General features: G+C 46.2%; 2 protein-coding genes across 9 annotated transcripts; one reads left to right on the forward strand and one right to left on the reverse strand.

Moving 5' to 3' along the window:
• Positions 1-283: 283 nt before the first annotated feature.
• On the reverse strand, positions 284-3830 carry LOC100837437. Of its 7 annotated transcripts, none has more exons than XM_024462771.1 (4): positions 3678-3804; positions 2973-3599; positions 1998-2113; positions 284-1903 (listed from the first exon to the last, which is right to left on the reverse strand). In XM_024462771.1, exons 3-4 carry the CDS (start codon positions 2068-2070, stop codon positions 552-554), a joined length of 1425 nt encoding a protein of 474 aa, XP_024318539.1. In that variant the 5' UTR covers positions 2071-2113; positions 2973-3599; positions 3678-3804; the 3' UTR covers positions 284-551. The 7 variants fall into 7 exon arrangements, with proteins under 7 accessions (XP_024318539.1, XP_024318541.1, XP_024318540.1 ...); XM_024462773.1 differs by having other exon boundaries at positions 2973-3544; positions 3674-3786; XM_024462772.1 differs by having other exon boundaries at positions 2973-3563; positions 3674-3775.
• A 10575-nt stretch (positions 3831-14405) lies between these two features.
• LOC100821855 lies at positions 14406-16593 on the forward strand. 2 transcript variants are annotated; one of them, XM_024455217.1, is made up of 2 exons: positions 14406-14785; positions 14948-16593. In XM_024455217.1, the coding sequence occupies exon 2, from the start codon at positions 14951-14953 to the stop codon at positions 16403-16405; it is 1455 nt and encodes a 484-aa protein (XP_024310985.1). In that variant the 5' UTR covers positions 14406-14785; positions 14948-14950; the 3' UTR covers positions 16406-16593. The 2 variants fall into 2 exon arrangements, with proteins under 2 accessions (XP_024310985.1, XP_003577088.1); XM_003577040.4 differs by having other exon boundaries at positions 14414-14785; positions 14919-16593.
• Positions 16594-17386: the final 793 nt, after the last annotated feature.

Here is a 17386-nt window from a genome sequence, read left to right on the forward strand (position 1 = left end):
TTAATTGCTACGGTGTGTATACCTACAGAATACAGAGTTGTAACTGTAATGTACCCAGCTGCCTTTTTGAGGAGCGATTTAACACGAAATTTTGCAAAGTTTACATAGAAACAGTTCGATTCCCCCTAGGATTTTGGGGAACTTTCTTTGTTTGAAACAGGGTATGGTTTGTTGGCATCCTACATGATGAGGGAGCCCTGAAGATTACTGTACTGTACATATGCTTGAGTAAGCAAGCTTCTGCTGCTTATGGAGGGTTGGCAAGAGAAAGTTGATGAAAAGGTTAAGTTGAAACATGATTTGTCTCATTTGAAGTGAACCTCAGAAGTAATGAAAGCCTGAACAGTACATTTGACTTCAGAAATTATGTATCGACTATACAGTGCGCCGTACAGATTAATGTGCAATTGTACTGTACGAACTACATAGCATTTTGTACACAAAAGCCAAAATTGGAGTACAGATGTAGCCTGCAGTTCAGGAGACACTCTGTAAAGCATCAGGATGGACCCAAAAAAAATCGGTTTGCCTGTCTTATTTGCTCAGCTAAATTACCAACATAGTCGTTGGAAATTTCGGCAGAAAGTGTCAAGCAGCTGCGATTCTTGCAGGCCAAGCCGGCGAGCAACCACATATTGGAGTATCAGCAATGCAGCCGCAACTGTGAGCAGAAACATTGCCCAAAGCTCGAGGAGCCGCACAGCATCCTCCGATGACGACGCGGCCACAGTTTGCTCTTCAGGCTGCGCAGCCTCCCCTGATGATGAGGCAGCGGCACTCTTGCCCTTGCCTCCTTTCTTCTTAGGCGGAAGGCTTATGTCAACCGGAGCCGGAGCCACATCGTCGATCTTGCCAGCAGCAGTCTGCTGCCCTGGCCACTGACGCAGCATGAACGCGAGATAGTAAGTGAGAAGCCCTGAGACGCCACAGGACACCAAGATCGTCGTGCACCTGGAGAGGCCAGATTCGCCCATGGAGGTCGCCAGGTACGCTAGCAGAGCTACGGCCACTGGAGCGAGAACGCCGAGCACATATTTCCCTGGCCGTTTCATCTGGTCGAGGCTGATGATGGAGCTGTTGCCATCGAGGTGAAGGCCGAACCAGATGACCACGGGGAGGAGCTCCGGCGCGCAGGCCATGACCATGCCCTCCTCGCCCAGCGCCTCGGCCGCCATGGCATGCGCCGTCACCAGGAATAGCAGCAGGAAGGCCTTGTGCAGCAGCTCCGACGCCGGCGCCACGCCGCAGGCCGGGAGCCTCATCATCATGTAGGCCAGCGCGCCGAGCGTGGTGCTGAGGAAGAGGAGGAACTGGGAGACTGCGAACGTGTTGGCCGCTTCGTCTTCGAGCTGCGCCATCAGCAGCAGCGCGAAGAAGGGCGCCGCTGCCATTGCCTTGAGAGCTCGCTTCCTGGTCTTGCGGTCGATGCCGCCATTGTCTTGAGAGTTGGGACGAAGCTCGCTGCATCCAGCTGCCGCAGGAGGCGCAGGAGGAGGAGGGCAGAGCTTGGTGCAGAGCGCGTATATGAAGGCGATGGCGACCGCGGGGAAGACGGCGAGCCAGATGTAGCCCAGGGAAATGTCGAGCAGCAGCACGTAGGAGATGATCACGATGACGGCCGTGTCTCGGCAGATCCGGGAGTTGGCCGGGCATGCGGGGAGGATGAACGCGGTCGACGGCAATGGCGGCGGCGCCGGCCACTGAACCGCGGGGAATTCGTGGATCTTGACGACCACAAAGGCGATGCAGATTACAACCTGGGTTACACCGGTTACCCACTCCTGGTATCCTTTGCAAGCGTCCAGTACAAACGCGACTTGGAAGTTGTCGTAGGCGCAGAACAGAGTGCACGCCGCCGCGACGATCCCTAGCAACGGATCCGTCTCCAAAAGCGTGCCATCGCCTGGGTTTGCACGCGCACAGAACGGCCGAGGGGGTCATTATTCAGCAAGCTAGGATTAGTAGAAAAGAAACAGCACAAATTTAAGGAGTCTTACTGGATTGCACAACGCGTGAGTATGGCGGGCTGTGTCCGCGGCAAGGAGTAGCTCGTCTTCCTCGCCGATTCATTAATTAACCTTAATAATTACTTGGTGCAGCTACTCGATCTAATCTGCCACACAAAAATTTACAGTCGGTCATTAACCAGTCGGGGTGGGCGTTCGGTTATACCCGAAATTTCGGTTCGGTTCTTCCGGTTTTCATGAAATTCGGTTCTTCAAATATGTGGACCGAAGTTATCTTAAAAATTTTGAGAACCGTAAGTTACACGCAAAAATAAACACATAATCTTATGTGACACAGACACACGTAATGAGTAAATATCATCTAACATGCAATGAAAACATTAAATTTTAAAGATGTAGCAATGAACTTCAGTTCCTCGGGTTTTTTCGGTTAACCGAGGCAAGAGACCGAATTAACTGAACAAACTTCGGTTCTTTGAGTTTGCTAACCAAAGTTTTAAACGGTTCTTCGGTTTCGGTCCAATCGGCTTCGGTTTTCGGTTCTTCGATGATCGGTTTCGGTTTCTCGGTTTTTATGCCCACCCCTATTAATCAGGATCAGTATTCAGCAAGACTTGGTGTCTCCAGGATCCTCTTCCTCGAGCAGAAGAAGACGCAGGCTCTGAACGGGCCATGTACGGCGGAGCTAGCCCAAAGGCAAAGCCTGGTGCCTGGGCATGGAGGCCCAAACACATGAATTAGTGTTGACGACAAAAGAAAAACCACGACCCAGTAGACAATAAACAAGATCGATGAAGAGATGTAGCTGGGAAGCCTGGCCCCATCATTTTATGCACTGAAGATCATCCCATTACTTATCAAAAAAAAAAACTTAACACTATGGGCAAATCAGTAAATTAGATGAATGGTGGGCCTTTCGGGGCCATGAGCACTCTGCAGTTACCAAGACAGAGTTTGAAGCTTAGCTCCCATGCATGGCGACGGTGATGTAAGGATCCTTCTTACCTAATCCAGTTGAGCCGAAGCCGTGCCGAAACCGGAACCGAAACCAAAAAACCGGGAACCGATATTTCGGTTCGGTTTCGGTTTTTTCGGTTTTCAGTTTGGTTTTGCGCAGGGTATTAAGGACCCTTCGTACCTAATCCAGTTGAGCCGAAGCCGCGTGCCAGCGAGGTTGCTGAACTCAGGCACTCAGCGGCCGTGAAGTTCCTGACACTACACACCGTTAACTTGAGAAGCGAAGCAGGGTGAGAGAAGCCGTAATGGCTTCTACCAAAATCTGTGTGTGCTCGCTGTCTGGAATGGCCTTCTCGGCAAGCCATGCTTTTTGGTATGGGCCGCCGGATTGCCATTAGTAAAGAACAGGTTAAGGTGATGGCTCGCTTAATCACAGGTCACAGCAGCCTTTCATTTGCTCTGAAGTTGGTGCAAATCTTTTCGCCCTCCTTAAGGAATTGATGATCTTCTATCTTCGCTTTTGTAGGGAACTCTGCCGTTGTTGGGAAAGAGTGCTTTTGGCCCTTGTGGTGCCGAGACGAGATGTTGTAAGTAAGATCCTCGTCTGCTTGTTCTGTTATCTGTGATGAAGGAACCCGGCTATTTTTTTTTTTGTAAGTAACAAGAACACCTCCGCTGGTCGCTCGCGCATCAAACAAAAAAATAAGGAAAAGAAAAGGCATGCAGGATCATGAACATATAGTACATACATACTGTTACTGCAATTTGCATGCTGCCTCCGATGCTAGCTTCCAGTTCGGCTCTTGAGAGTTGAGAGACCGGCAAAACCCGCCTGCGCGCATGAGGGCCAGACCGGGGATGAACGAGCTATCTATATAAAGCAGCACCAGGTGACGTTGTGCATGTTTGGCCAGCCAGCGTCGTGGGTCCCTTCTACAACCCACCTTGCATTGATTTTCTCCGCATCCACATCTTCAATAATACTCCGACGCTACTACAGAAAGGATTATCAGTAACGGTCGAAAAACAACATCAGTAACGGTTGGAGCTGCCGTTACTAACTTCGTGTTACTGATGATACCCATCATCAATAACAGTCGCTCCGACCGTTACCGACATCAGTAACGGTCGGTAACGGTCGGAGCGACCGTTACTGATGTACATATACATCAGTGGCGGTCGATCTTTCCCGAACCGACACTGATACATTTTCGGTATTTAAAAAATTAATTAAAACCACAGGAAATACACAGAAAGTTATATCCAGCACAGCACAGAATGTATTTCATCACAGAAAAATGTATCTCATCCCAGAAAAATACATATAAAGCCGCATCACATCACATCACATCATTTAAAGCATACAAGTGTATATAAGCCACATCATATAAAGCATATAAAAAATATAAATATATCTTACTTCACGATATTGATTACAAAGTGTCAAAATTCCATAGAAGCATAATTACAAAGTGTCAAAATTTCATGGAAGCATATAAAGAATACAAATGTATCTTATTTCAAACTTGAATCTATTGTCGTGGGTGAACCCTAGACACGACTTGTTCCACGCGTTCGAAGAAGTCTCCACTAGGCTTGATGACCTCATTGTTTATGAGATGGACGAACTCCCTTTGAATGTTATAGACGACCCATTTAGGTCAGTGTCCCATTGTCATTCAGGGCCACCAGTACTCTTCCATCGCCACGACTGACCCCTTCCACTCAGGCTTGAACATGCTGACATTCTCCATAAGGATGTGACAGCAGTAGTAGCCACAGAACACACTGCCTGGCAAGTGTTGCTGGTAAGGGAACCTGTGGTTGTGGTGAGGCTCGTCTTTATAGCCTCTACCAGCTAGTTTTCCCTTGGTCGCCACTTTCCAGGCAGTGTTAATGAGTGATTTGATGGGTTTTCATAACCTACCTCGAACACCCTTCTTCGGAAGTAGTGAATCGAAGTAGTACACCGCGGACCAAGGCAAACAAATGAGTATTGTCACCCAATGGTCTCTGTTTTTAAAAGAAACAAACTTTAGTATCTAAGAGTGTATAAGAAAGACTGAATTAGAAAAAACAAACGGTTCCATATATAAAATTGAACTTACTCCAGATTAAGGAAGAAGAGGGTGAAGTCGTCGTCCGCGTATTTCTCGAGACATGTCACCAAGTATTTAGATGCCATGGTTTTTGAGGCATCCTTTTCAGGCTCAAGACCGATGTCACCATAGTTGAACATCGCGGGGTCTAGAATGGCTACTTTTTTGACCTTCAATCGCCGCAGTTCTCTTATTTGGTAGGCAGACCACAGCCTTAAGAGATTGATATCAAGCTTTTAGCGGTTGAAGAGGTGGAACAGTTCGTTGAACTCCACACCAAAGGTGATAGGACGTTCCTGAATGTTCACGGTTTCTTGGTCAAAGAAGCCATAGTCTTTTGGGATTGTAACGTTGATCTGTTGGGCATGCTGTTGAGAACCAGCTGATGCTTGCATGTAGAACTGATGAAGCTCTTGCATCTCTCTGAACACGGCACGCAGGGAATCTTCGGTGACCATCGGTCTTCCAGGACAGTAAATAAGCACCCTGTCGAACTCCCTAGCCACGAATTAGGATCTGTCTTCGAATCTCTAGCCTTGATATGGGTTCTTGATAAGAATGTCAGGCCTATTGTCCTCCCAGACTCCAGTTATGTCAGGCACATCGTGCATCTCATCTTGAGTGACATCTATGCTGTGGCGGCATACATTTTTTTCCACGTGCATGACATCTATGCTGTGGCGGCATTCTAAATGTGCCCAGTACTTCAGGTCCCAGAATACGGACCTCCTTTTCCACACGATGCCTTCAGATTCCTTATATTTCTTCACAGCAATCTTTCCGGGGACAACCTCAAGATCGTTCACAACTTCGAGGATTTGCAAACCAGACTTCTCCTTCGGCGCTGTCCCGTGCTCCGTCTTCCCGTTGAACTTTTCCTTGTCATCCCTCCAAGGGTCTTTAGCATCCAACCACTTTCGGTGGCCCATGTAAACAATTTTGGATGAAGCGGGCAACTTCTCCGATGTCGTGTTTTCCCCGCACTTTGTACAGGCCTTGTAGCCATGTGTCACCTAGCATGAAGTATTTCCATTCGCGGGGTAGTCATGCACGCAGGTCAGAAACGTTGCTCTCATCGTGAAGTACTCCCTCCTGTTTGCGTCCCAAACAACTCTGCCAGGGTTCCAAAGCTGCTTCAGCTCATCCTTCACTAGCTGCAGATACACATTTAGGTCAGCTCCCGGCTGCTTTGGACCCTGTATGAGCATGCGCATGTGGATGTACTTTCTCTTCATGATTAACCATGGAGGAAGGTTGTAGACAAACAAAATCACTGGCCATGTGCTGTGCTTGTTGTTCATGTTTCCAAAAGGATTTATCCCGTCAGTGCTGAGACCGAGCCTCAGGTTTCTGGGCTCTGCCCCGAAATCCGGAAATGCCGTGTTGAAGTTCCTCCACTGAGTCCCATCGGCAGGGTGTCTTAAGACCCCAGGTTCCTCCACACGGTAGTGCCCGTCAGGATCGAATGCAGCCTGCGCCGGATCGTGATAGACGAGATAACTCACGTCCTTAACGTTCTGCATCCAACGTTCAACTCGGCCACCTGCCGTAAGATACCAGACAGTCTTTGCCGGCCTGCCCTTCATCACTTCTTCCCCATCGTCTTCGTCAGCTCTGGCGTTTTTCTTCTTGTATCTCGATGCACCGGATATGTGGCAGCTCGCATGGTTCTCGTACTCTCCAATGTATACCATGCAGTCGTTTGGACATGAATGATGTTTCACGCAATCTAATCCGAGCGGGCATGTAATCTTCTTCGCCTCGTATGTGCTCTTGGGCAACTTTTTTGGCTGTGGAAAACCGAAGCAAGATAACTCAACAAGTTCGTGAAGCCCTTGTCTGACCAGCATGATGCTGCCTTCAGCCTCAAAAGTTCGAGCGTCACTTCGAACACGTTGTTTTCTTCGGCAGCTCCATCATACAAGGGTGTGTTTGCGTCCTCCAACAATCTTTTGAACTGAGCAGACTCTGCCTCATCTTCGGGGTCCTCCAGCTGGTCCCGTAGGTACAGATCATCTAGCATTTCGACAATCCTGCCACGTGGAGCTCCTTCACCTTCTACATTAGCCTCCTCATCGACCCTTGTTTCATCCTCGGAATCATTTGCCAGATCGTACCGCAGGACATCATCATCTTCGCTACCGCTATCGACATCAACCGCATCCTTCCCGTGACAAGTCCAGCGAGAATAACCTTCCACAAAACTCGATGCCAGCACGTGCATCTGAACATCTTCAGGCTTCATCATGCATGTGTTTCCACATTTGCGACATGGACAACGCATCATCAAAAGTCCTTTTCGTTCCATATCATCTTTCGCGACTCCAAAAAAGACCGTTCATTTGGTTCTCCATCGAGCATTGATTCTTTCCTTGGCGTACATCCAAGAACGGTCCTTCGATCTACAACACAATACACAAAAAAACAAAAAAGAAAAATAGTTAGCCTAATCATTGACAAGGAGATTAAGGTGTTAATTAACCGAGCTAACTAAAAATTTGAAATTAGAGACATTCGGAGAGAAATTGGAGGCCGGCGAGAAAGATCGGGAGGGAGAGAGAGCTCACAAGCGAGAGTGAAGCTCCGGGCGACGACGAGGAGGCCGCATTTTGGCCGGCGGCCGCGGAGCTCAAAAATTTGAAATTGGGAAACTTCGGAGAGAAATTGGAGGCCGGTGAGAGAGATCGGGAGGGAGAGGGAAGCTTCGGGCTCGAAGATTGGAGCTCGCCGGCCGCCGGAGCTCCAAAAATGGAGCTCAGCGGCCATGACCGCCCGCCGGCCATGGAGGCGGCGACGCCGGCGTGGGGGGGGGGGGGGAGGGAGGAGGGGCTACCTGAGGGGCTCGCCGGCAGCCATGGCGCGGTCGAGCAGCACCTCGCCGTCGCCGGAGAGGAAGGGGCCGTAGCTGGTCCGTTACGACGCGCGGCGCGACCAGCTGCGGCTCTGCCCAGCGTATTTAAAACGCGACGATCATCAGTGTCGGTCGCGGTTTTCGCGACCGTTACTGATAATCATGGGAACATCAGTAACGGTCGGCTGCATGGTTCATCAGTGGCGGTCGCCCCTTAACCGACCGCCACTGATGTAACTCGCGAGCTATGAGTGTTCATCAGTGGCGGTCGGGTCGCGCGACCGCCACTGATGTGTGGCTGGGTGGGGACGGGCGGTGCCCGCTCGGTTCATCAGTAACGGTCGCGGACGCGACCGACACTGATTTTCTTCATTAGTAACGGTCGCGCCAGACCCCGTTACTGATGTGCCGTTGCATATAGACCGTTTTGTAGTAGTGCGACCTGCATACTTTTGTGAGTGTTATCATCTAAGATTCGTGACTTTTACTCTCTACAAGATCAACATATATAGCAATACTCCCAGTTAATATGGAACGGAGATAGTAGGTGTGTGTGCATATGTACTTAGTTTTTTTTTTAAGTATAATTTTTACAAAGTGAGACACCAAATGCGACCTTATTGAACTCTGGTGAGGTGCCAACATAACTCGTTGGCTAACAACCCGATCTATATGATTGGTTCTCAGCAGTTAGTTAGTTTGTTTAAGCTGAAACGATCAATGTAAAAGACTCCTCTCGGTGCAAATGGAATCGCGGTTAATTAATTGATCCCTCTAGACGTTTTTTAAACATAGAAACATTCATATTTGAACAAATTTGAGACAAATTAATGATATGAGTCGAAAGTAATACTACTTCCTCCGTCTAACAAAAAATGTCTCAACTTTGACTAAATTTGAATGCATCGATCTATGCACTAGGTCATGTCTAATACATTTAAATTTTGACAAATTTAAGACATCTTTTATTAGACGGAAGTAATAATTAAGTCTCTTTCAATAAGTCTGCATACGTACTGCCCCCGCCCCACCACCACCCCCGCTCCCTACGGCTCGATCGTCCACCACCGCTCATCGCGGAGCAGGTTCCAACACTCATAGACTTCTGCGCGTGGAGGTGAGTGACACACGCCGATGAGAAGCTGGACCTCGGCCGGTGCCCGGATCCTCGTGCGTAGACGTACGAGACGACGCGCGTTCCAGGATCCTCAACAGCCCCGGGGACGCGGTCGTCCTCAACAGCTACGGCGCTTCTCTTCGCGATTGCTTCCTCACGGCCAGATTCAATGGTTCTTCGGATCCTAAATTTGTTGATCAAGCTAGCAAGCTAGCTAAGGTTTATTTTTCATGGTATATATACGTACGCATGTACATACTGCTTCCTGAAATTAAGCGCTCAATCGCTCGGCTCCTCTCTCACAACCAGCACTGTCGTCTCTCAACGTCTTGCTCTCTTGTGATGCACGCGCACGTCGTATAGTATACACCAGGAAAGTAAAACGCGACTAATTCATTAGCTTAGGATTTTTCAACGGTGACAATAAAGACACGTCCTGTTTGTTTCGCGCCCAATTCTTCGGCGAATTAGACCCGGCCCCCCGTACGCAATTAACCCGCGAATGGCGGCCTTTTAATTAGGACATCCCGGTGAGCGACTGGTTGTGCTGAACTTTACCCGCACGGCCAGATCATGAAAATGGATGGCTCGGAAAGGTGGATATATAAAATACCTGTACAATTTTTGGGGGGAAACATGTACAAAAAGTGACGACAAATACACGTCACTTTTTTTCCGGACGGAGGGAATACCACTTCCACTTGATTGTTGCCCACTCAACCGTGCACGTCCTGTTTGTGCTTCTCTCCTCCTGCCAGGTTTTATAAAATAATATGTTTAGGCCCTGTTTTATAAAATATGTTTAAGCGATAAGTTTACACCTTTCATCTGATATCCGTTTATTTGAGATTCAGTGACTATGATTGAAAGTTTTTAAGCTTTCATTGAATTAGCTTAAATATAAATAGTTTTTGATGAATATCAATTAGCTTAAATAAAAATAGTAACTATGATATATATGTAGTCATGAAAAATAGTGAGGACACCCACTGCAATAGTAAAAGTAATAATTAAATGTATCCCCCAATAAGAAAATTAGTAATTAATATACTATGAAATGAGACCAGATTAGTTGATGGGATAGGTTGTTCTGGACCTGGATCCAGCAGAAGATTACACCTGCATAATTTCACTAGTATATTTACCTATGTAAAAAAGTGATCATGAATGGTACTCTCTCGGTCCCATTTTATCTGTCGTTTTAGAAAAAAATTCGAATACCAAGGAGGTCGTTCACGGGTACAAACTGCTGATTGAGAAGTTAGTCCTATACATTTATTGTGGGATTTTTTTAGAAATCTAAAATGACAAGTAATTTGGGAATGAGGGAGTATCATGCATGTGCTACTCACACATATTGCATGCTTTTTTTTCGTGTGTGTGTAACCCAAATATTATCATATATTTTTATTTTCTTTAAATTTTGCAGGCGCACAATATATGTAGTATTTCCTAATCCACATCCATGTATTTTGTATTCTGTTTCCAAAACTCAAATTAAAGGACATGGTCAAGCTATGCACACGTAGCTAGCTAGTTGCAAATTCTACTTTCTATTCCTGTGTAAAAATATATAGATGGCGACGGAGAGAAATCGAAACAGAGACGCCCAAAACACGAAAGGCACATCGTTGGATGATGTGGAGTAGGGAAAAAGAGGAGAAAACAAGAGGTCGATTATCGATCTGGTGAGAGATTTTTCCCTCCACTCTTCCAAGGTTACCTGCCAGGAAGCAAGTGCACAAGTTCGTGGTTGGTGCTTGCAGGACGCATGTTCCCATCGCGGACTTATTGTCATGTACGCATGTGACGTTTTGGTTTATGACTTCTAATTAATACTGACAAAGACAAAATTATGGGTAGGCTTTTCTAGGGGGGGTTAGGGGTGGTGGTGGGAAACAAAAGATGGTAGGCATTGTATTTTAGCTATTCTTTCTATTCCATAATATAAAGCTTAATAGGTTACGTTGAGGGTCGTTAATATATATAAGGTTCATTTTGACTAAGGATTATTTCGTTAATGTGTGATTCACATGATACGGCACTGGTATCACTAAATTTATTTTCAAATATACTTGCTAATAATTGTGATTTCGTATCTTATTATAAGCCCTCTGTATTAATGAGGTAAATGAATCTAATGTGCATTATGGAACAGACCAGGGGTTCTTAAATCTGGAAATACCATACAGAGACATTTACTAGAGATGATTTCAAGTTTAGAGACGCTTCTTACATACTGGTTTGCAGAGACATTTTGAAGAGATATAAGAGGTTATACTTTTTATCATGCAAACAGAATTTTATTGCAGACACTTCATAGTTAAAATCAATTACTGCAAAAAACTAAGTTATATATGGAGACTTTTTTTATCTATCTCAAGGTGTCTAAGCGGATGTTCATACCCCTAAAAGTGCACATAAATACATTGCAGAAATAATGGTCGTCTAAAAGTTATTTTGTTCACGACTCAGTTAAAGTTGGCATAAGCATTTTTACCCATACTATACTTGAGTTTGTGTTTTTTTTTGTCTTCGCTAGATATATTTCCTCTACAATACTGTAAATCAGACATGTTTATATAAAACGTACGTCCCAGTGGAGGTTAGTGTATGAAAATTTCTCTAGATAGATTTCCTCTTGTAGGGTAGAGGTGAGGTCAGTTTATATTCTAACCCTATAAGCCCTAAAGTGTGGCAGATGAGTTGTGTACAATGCATGGCCTCCTGCAAAGAACAAAGCCGGTTCATGTCTATGCTCGTAGCCACATCTGAGAAATCTGAAGGCAGTGGAAAATCTAAAATTAGATCCAAGTACAAGCAAAGCTAACTGCAAAAATAAATACTCCCTCTGTCCGACGAAAGATGTCTCGAGTTTGTCAAAATTTGAATGTATCTAAACATGACTTAGTGTATAGATGCATTCAAGTTTATTGAAAGTTGAGACATCCTTTGTTGGACGGAGGGAGTACATAAATCATATTGTGCGCATGACGCGCATGTGTCGTTCCAACAACATGATTAATCCCAACCTTGATTAGCCAGATATGCATCTATGCACTTATATTAGTGCATTAGAGCATTTCTGTACTAATTGTTTTTGAAGTTTTGAATTTTTTTTGGATGTCAATACCAATATCTAGGAATTACACTTTGCAAGGAAAAACAAGAGAACTGGTAACTACTAATACGTCATTAAAAAGAGGAAAATCCTGGCCTCTACATAGATCAACGCATACATCCGTGATATGCTATTACAGTAGATCTTTGTAAAAGAAAACCAAATAGAACATTTTCATTACAAAACAAAGTTTTACAGATAAGTATGCAGCCATGCGGCGGCGACGTATGTGGCCTTGGCTTCTTTACAGGAGAGCCAATCGACCCAAGACTTATCTTAAATACTACAGAAATGTACTAACAAACAACATTTTATTGATAGATGTAACTTATGCAGCGGTGACGGTGACGTGCCGGATATGAGAAAAATTCCAGTGATACCGCGTATGTGGCCATTGGATGTCTGCTCGGAAACCTACAACACGGTGCAATACTAGTATGTGGTCGTGCTCAGTCTCGATCCCCAAGTCTTCATAGAATACAAGACGTACCAATCTCACCACAGTAATCCAACCCAACGAAAATAATAAGTGGCGTACATTTTTCTTGATCTTTAGAATTTATCAATTCCGTTAGAACACAGTCCACAGAAAGTGGTTAAAATCCTTGTCTTGATTATGATTTTGTATCATATAAGTTATAATATTTATGACTAAAATGTTGGTCAAGGTAGACTTAACTTGTCTTAACGATCAAAATATACTACACACATTTGGGAACGGACTGAATATATAACTAGGTGATTCCCCACGCGTTGCCGCGGAAAATTCTATATGCACATCTGAATATGATTTTAGAAACAAATGATAATAGTATGATTTAATGTAAAATAAATATGAATATTGTAGGACAAATGATTTTATCATTCACAAGGACAAAACGTTTTTATCATTCATAACACTTATGCAACAAAACAATAGGTGTAATTTTGATGTGCATGAACATTAACATTTTCAAAGAAACTGAAAAGTAAAGTTTCGTCAACCTGAATATTTGCAGATCTTAGAAAAATTGACATACATATCATGAAAATATGTGTGTTTGGTGAAATATTTATATGCAACGTGAAGATGAAAAATCTTAGGTATCAAAATATTAAATTTGAATGGACCACCAAACTGGATTCCTAGTGTACAACAACACATGATGTTGATGGTGATGTGGAGTCTTTCAATGCCCATGATGTGCATGATGTGGATGATGATGTGGGCATCTTGCATGTCAAGCTTGCAAACATTCATTGCAGTTAGTGGGGATCAATTTTATAGGTTATATAGATATATATTAGCCAACCAAAGCAACGTAAGCGCTACGACTAAAAATTAATTACATAATATGAGAAGATACAAATGATCAGAATAAAAATTAGGAAAATAATTTTGAAATCATCCATACACTACAAACCAGGCATGTATAAAAAATTAATTGCAGAGGATATGTATTGCATGAGAGAACTTGCCGAATGAGGTGTCCCGTATTCCTTATACCGGTCAATATCATGTAGAAATAATGCACACTATCAATGATTTGGTGTTTAATTATATTTCTTTTGGATTTTATATGCATGATTACAGTGTAAATAATATACATTAATGCATGGACAAAGATATCTTAAAACCTTGCTAATATGTAAAAATGATGGGCTTGACAGGATTATGGAGAGTAAACGGCAAGAGAGACTCGTTATTATGCTTGTGTGATTCACACAGATCATGTACAATGCAAAGTGCTTAGAGCATCTCCACTCATCCCTCCTATATTTCATCCGGCGCATGGCCATATGAGGAGGCGCCGGCACAACAATTTGTTTGGGGTGGAACCGGCACCCAGCCGCACCCCCAAACATCGCTCCCCCCTCCAAATTTGGTTTGTCTAACTGATAGTGGTGGCCCGCGCTGCTTTTCAGTTTTAGCTGGCGCCTCCGCTAGCCCCCCTGTGAGTAGGGAGTGGATTGGGGGCGCCGGCTAAATTCTTGGACCACGCCGGCTACTTTTTTGATTTAGGGGAGTGGACTGGATGGGTTTTTCAGCGCTGGCGTCCCCATTTAACGTTTGGGGGGCCTTTAGGAGGGCGGCTGGAGATGCTCTTAGAAAGATGCTTAAAAAGCATAATTCGGTTTTTGCTTAAGCATTGTTGTCCTACTACAGGACTGGTGCTTAAGATTAGACAACTTTGATAAGCACCTTTTTTAAACACCTTGCGTCGTACCTGGTCAGCACATAGAAGAGAGATGGAAATTATGAACATTCAGATCGATCCCAACCATCGTTGACTTTTCTTGCACGTCGACCCCTAATGCCTAATATGAACGAGGCGTAAACCATCGTCGTTGACCTAGATTAAATTAGGTCTTCTCCCCGCTGCATCCACTGAAGTCTTTTTCTGGAGAAGATGTCGCGCGATAGAGCCAGTAGCAGCTGCATGGAAAGCGCACGCAGTACGTACGGAGCTCCACCGGCGTCGTCTCGACGGAGACTCCCGCGCAGTGTCCATTCTGCGTCATTTGGCTTCCTCCGGCCGTGTTCTCTCCCAGTCCCCGCTTGATATACATGAGCCCAAAGGCTAGATGTTCGTATGACTAACTTATATGATCGATCGACCTCAGACGTTGGCCCAGCCTTGAGCCTTCTCACCAAGTAAACATCTCTCCGATTCAATTCTCTGTTTCTAGACGGTAAGTAGCCAGACTCGATCCGCAAAAATCCCTTGAACACTATATATACTCCGATTGATCAATTCAATTATGTAGAGATCATATCTAGCTACCGATGCCATCGATCCAGGATATTTTTGATTTTTGTTTTCAGCTCACACATTGCGTGGAACTGCAATCCAGACAATGGCAGCTGCAGGTCGTGGCGCTGCTCACCATGATGCGCTGACGAGCCGTTGCCTGGCCTTCGCGGAAGGGGTGGCGACAATGGTGAGCCCGGTGCTCCTGGCGCTGGCTCTCAAGGACAAGTGGAAGAGCGACGTGCACGAGCCTTCTCTTCCAATGGCGATGCTCACCGCCATCGCCGGAGCCACTCTCTTCACGGGCATCTGCCCCACGCTCGCCTGCTGCGCCTCCGAGAGGTTCCCGACGGCTTGCGTCAGACTGCCGTCGGTGACCCGGGGTCTCACGGCCACCGTCTCCTCCGCTTGCCTCCTCTTCATCGCCTGCTGGATCTCATACCTCAGCGTCGTCTCCGACAGCTTCGTCTTCGTCGTCGGCTTCCTGTCGGGGATTTTCCTCTTGCTCCGAGCAGTCTCCTACTGGCTGCCGCACGACCAACAGCAACAGCTTCCAAAGCTGAATCATCCAGAGGAAGGAGAAGATCGAAAAGCCAAAGAGAAAGAGCTGTGCGCCATGGTGGACAAGTCGCACGAGTTCATGTCCGGCGTCACCGGGATCCTCTTCCTCGCGCTCGAAGGCATGGCGCTCGAAGGCCTGGCCATGACCAGCAGTGCGACGCCGGCGTATAATAACCCCGGGACAGACTCAGAGCACGCTCTGCTGCTGCGGCCGCACATGAGCATCAGCTTCTTGGTCTGCGCCGTGGGCGTGGTCCTCATATTCCTCGAGATGGTTCCCCCCCGTGGCGCCGCCAAGGTGCTCGGCTTAATGTACTGCGCCGACGCCGCCATGGCCGCCGGCACCGGCGCGCTGCTGACGGCCGTCGTCAGCACGGCCATGGGGAAGAGGAAGACGAAGGCTGGGTTCCTGTTCCTCTTCTTCCCGTTCCTCATCTTCATCCAGCTCGTCTACAGAGTCACCATCAACGCTCGGAACTCGATCAACGGGCGCAGGACGCCAGGGGACCTTCATGCCGCCGAGAATCCAGTTGAAGAAGAAGAAGACGGAGGCGAGGAGGAGGCTAAGCCAGCGCCCATGGGGCTGACCAAAGTGACGTTCACAGGGTTCCTGGTCGTGTCCGTCAAGGCCATCAGCGGCGGCTCGCCCAGCGGCTGGACGCTCTGCTTCCTGCTGTTCGCGGCGGCGGCCATTGTTTCCGGCTTGTCGTGGCGGCTCCTCACGCACGCGCAGAACAAGGTCAAAGTGGGGAAAGCCGCCGCCGACGAAGCCGCCAACGTCGCCGCCTTCTGCACGCACCTCTGCGTCGCCGTCGCCACGGTTCTGTTCGCGGTGGTGGCATGGGAGGCGGCGGCGGCTGGCAGAGACGATGAGCGGCAGCACGTGAGCGCCGCCGCGTGCGCGCATGTCTCCCAGGTGACGTGCGTGCATCTCGACAAGATTCTTGATGTGCAGAATGTCAGGAACATGTGCACTTGCATTGACCCCTGCAGAAACTGACGGATCGCACGCACACGCCCCGAGCAACACGCGCAATATACAAAAATAAGATTTTTTTTGTGTGATCATCCTTTTGTAACAGAGTAAAATAGCAGGTTGACTCATGCATTTGCGTGACTTGATTATTAATTTTATTTGTTTATGCTAGTATTCGTTTCAAAAAGATGATAATTTGGTCTCGTGGTCAACTATCATTCGAATTATGAAGAAAACATTTTTTTAAAATAATGGGCTTTCCATCAGTTTCCAGTAAAGAAACCGCCGACAGTTATTAGTATGAAAAAAATATAACAATATTCAAACATTGTGTATACCATAGATGCACAGACAACTAGCTGAACATATTTAGACCACAGCACCAATGAAAGATTGGAGTTGTGAAGTCCCGGGATCGGTAAAGTCACACCAGGAGAACGGCGAATCTAACGGTGCCGGTACGCCGGCCGCACCGGTCGATCCGTGACGGGTCTCTCATCTGCACGGCGCAGATCAGACGCGTATCCCGACTTTATATGCCAGCGTGCGGATCCACAGGGATGGATGGCGCGGCCGGCACCGGTATAAACGATTTTGCGTCGCACTAGTGCCTTCTATCATTAAAAGGATATTCTGCCCAACCTAGCAAACCCTAGATTAATCAATAGTTGGTTCTCAAATTTGAAAACTTTGAACAAGAGAAAAACTGAAGAAACTAAAATATTTACAGAAAACTAGAGATTAACAATGGTGAAAGTCTGAAAGATAAGAGGTAAATCAACGGTCGAAGTGTGTCGTTTTCTCACTTCTTTTTTCTCTTGATTTTCTCCTGACTATTCCAACAATGAAGCAACAGTTCAACAACTGCTTTGCGACAAGTGTGCCTTTGCAACAGCGCGTATAGGAATATTGAAATCTCGTCACTCGAGGTGGATGGCACATGCGGCATTTGTGTCATGTATCTAACATATTAAGCATACATGTATTTATTTTTCATTTAAGAAT

The sequence above is a fragment of the Brachypodium distachyon genome, chromosome 4 (genome assembly GCF_000005505.3).
Source record: "Brachypodium distachyon strain Bd21 chromosome 4, Brachypodium_distachyon_v3.0, whole genome shotgun sequence".
In the NCBI taxonomy this organism is placed as follows: domain Eukaryota; kingdom Viridiplantae; phylum Streptophyta; class Magnoliopsida; order Poales; family Poaceae; genus Brachypodium; species Brachypodium distachyon.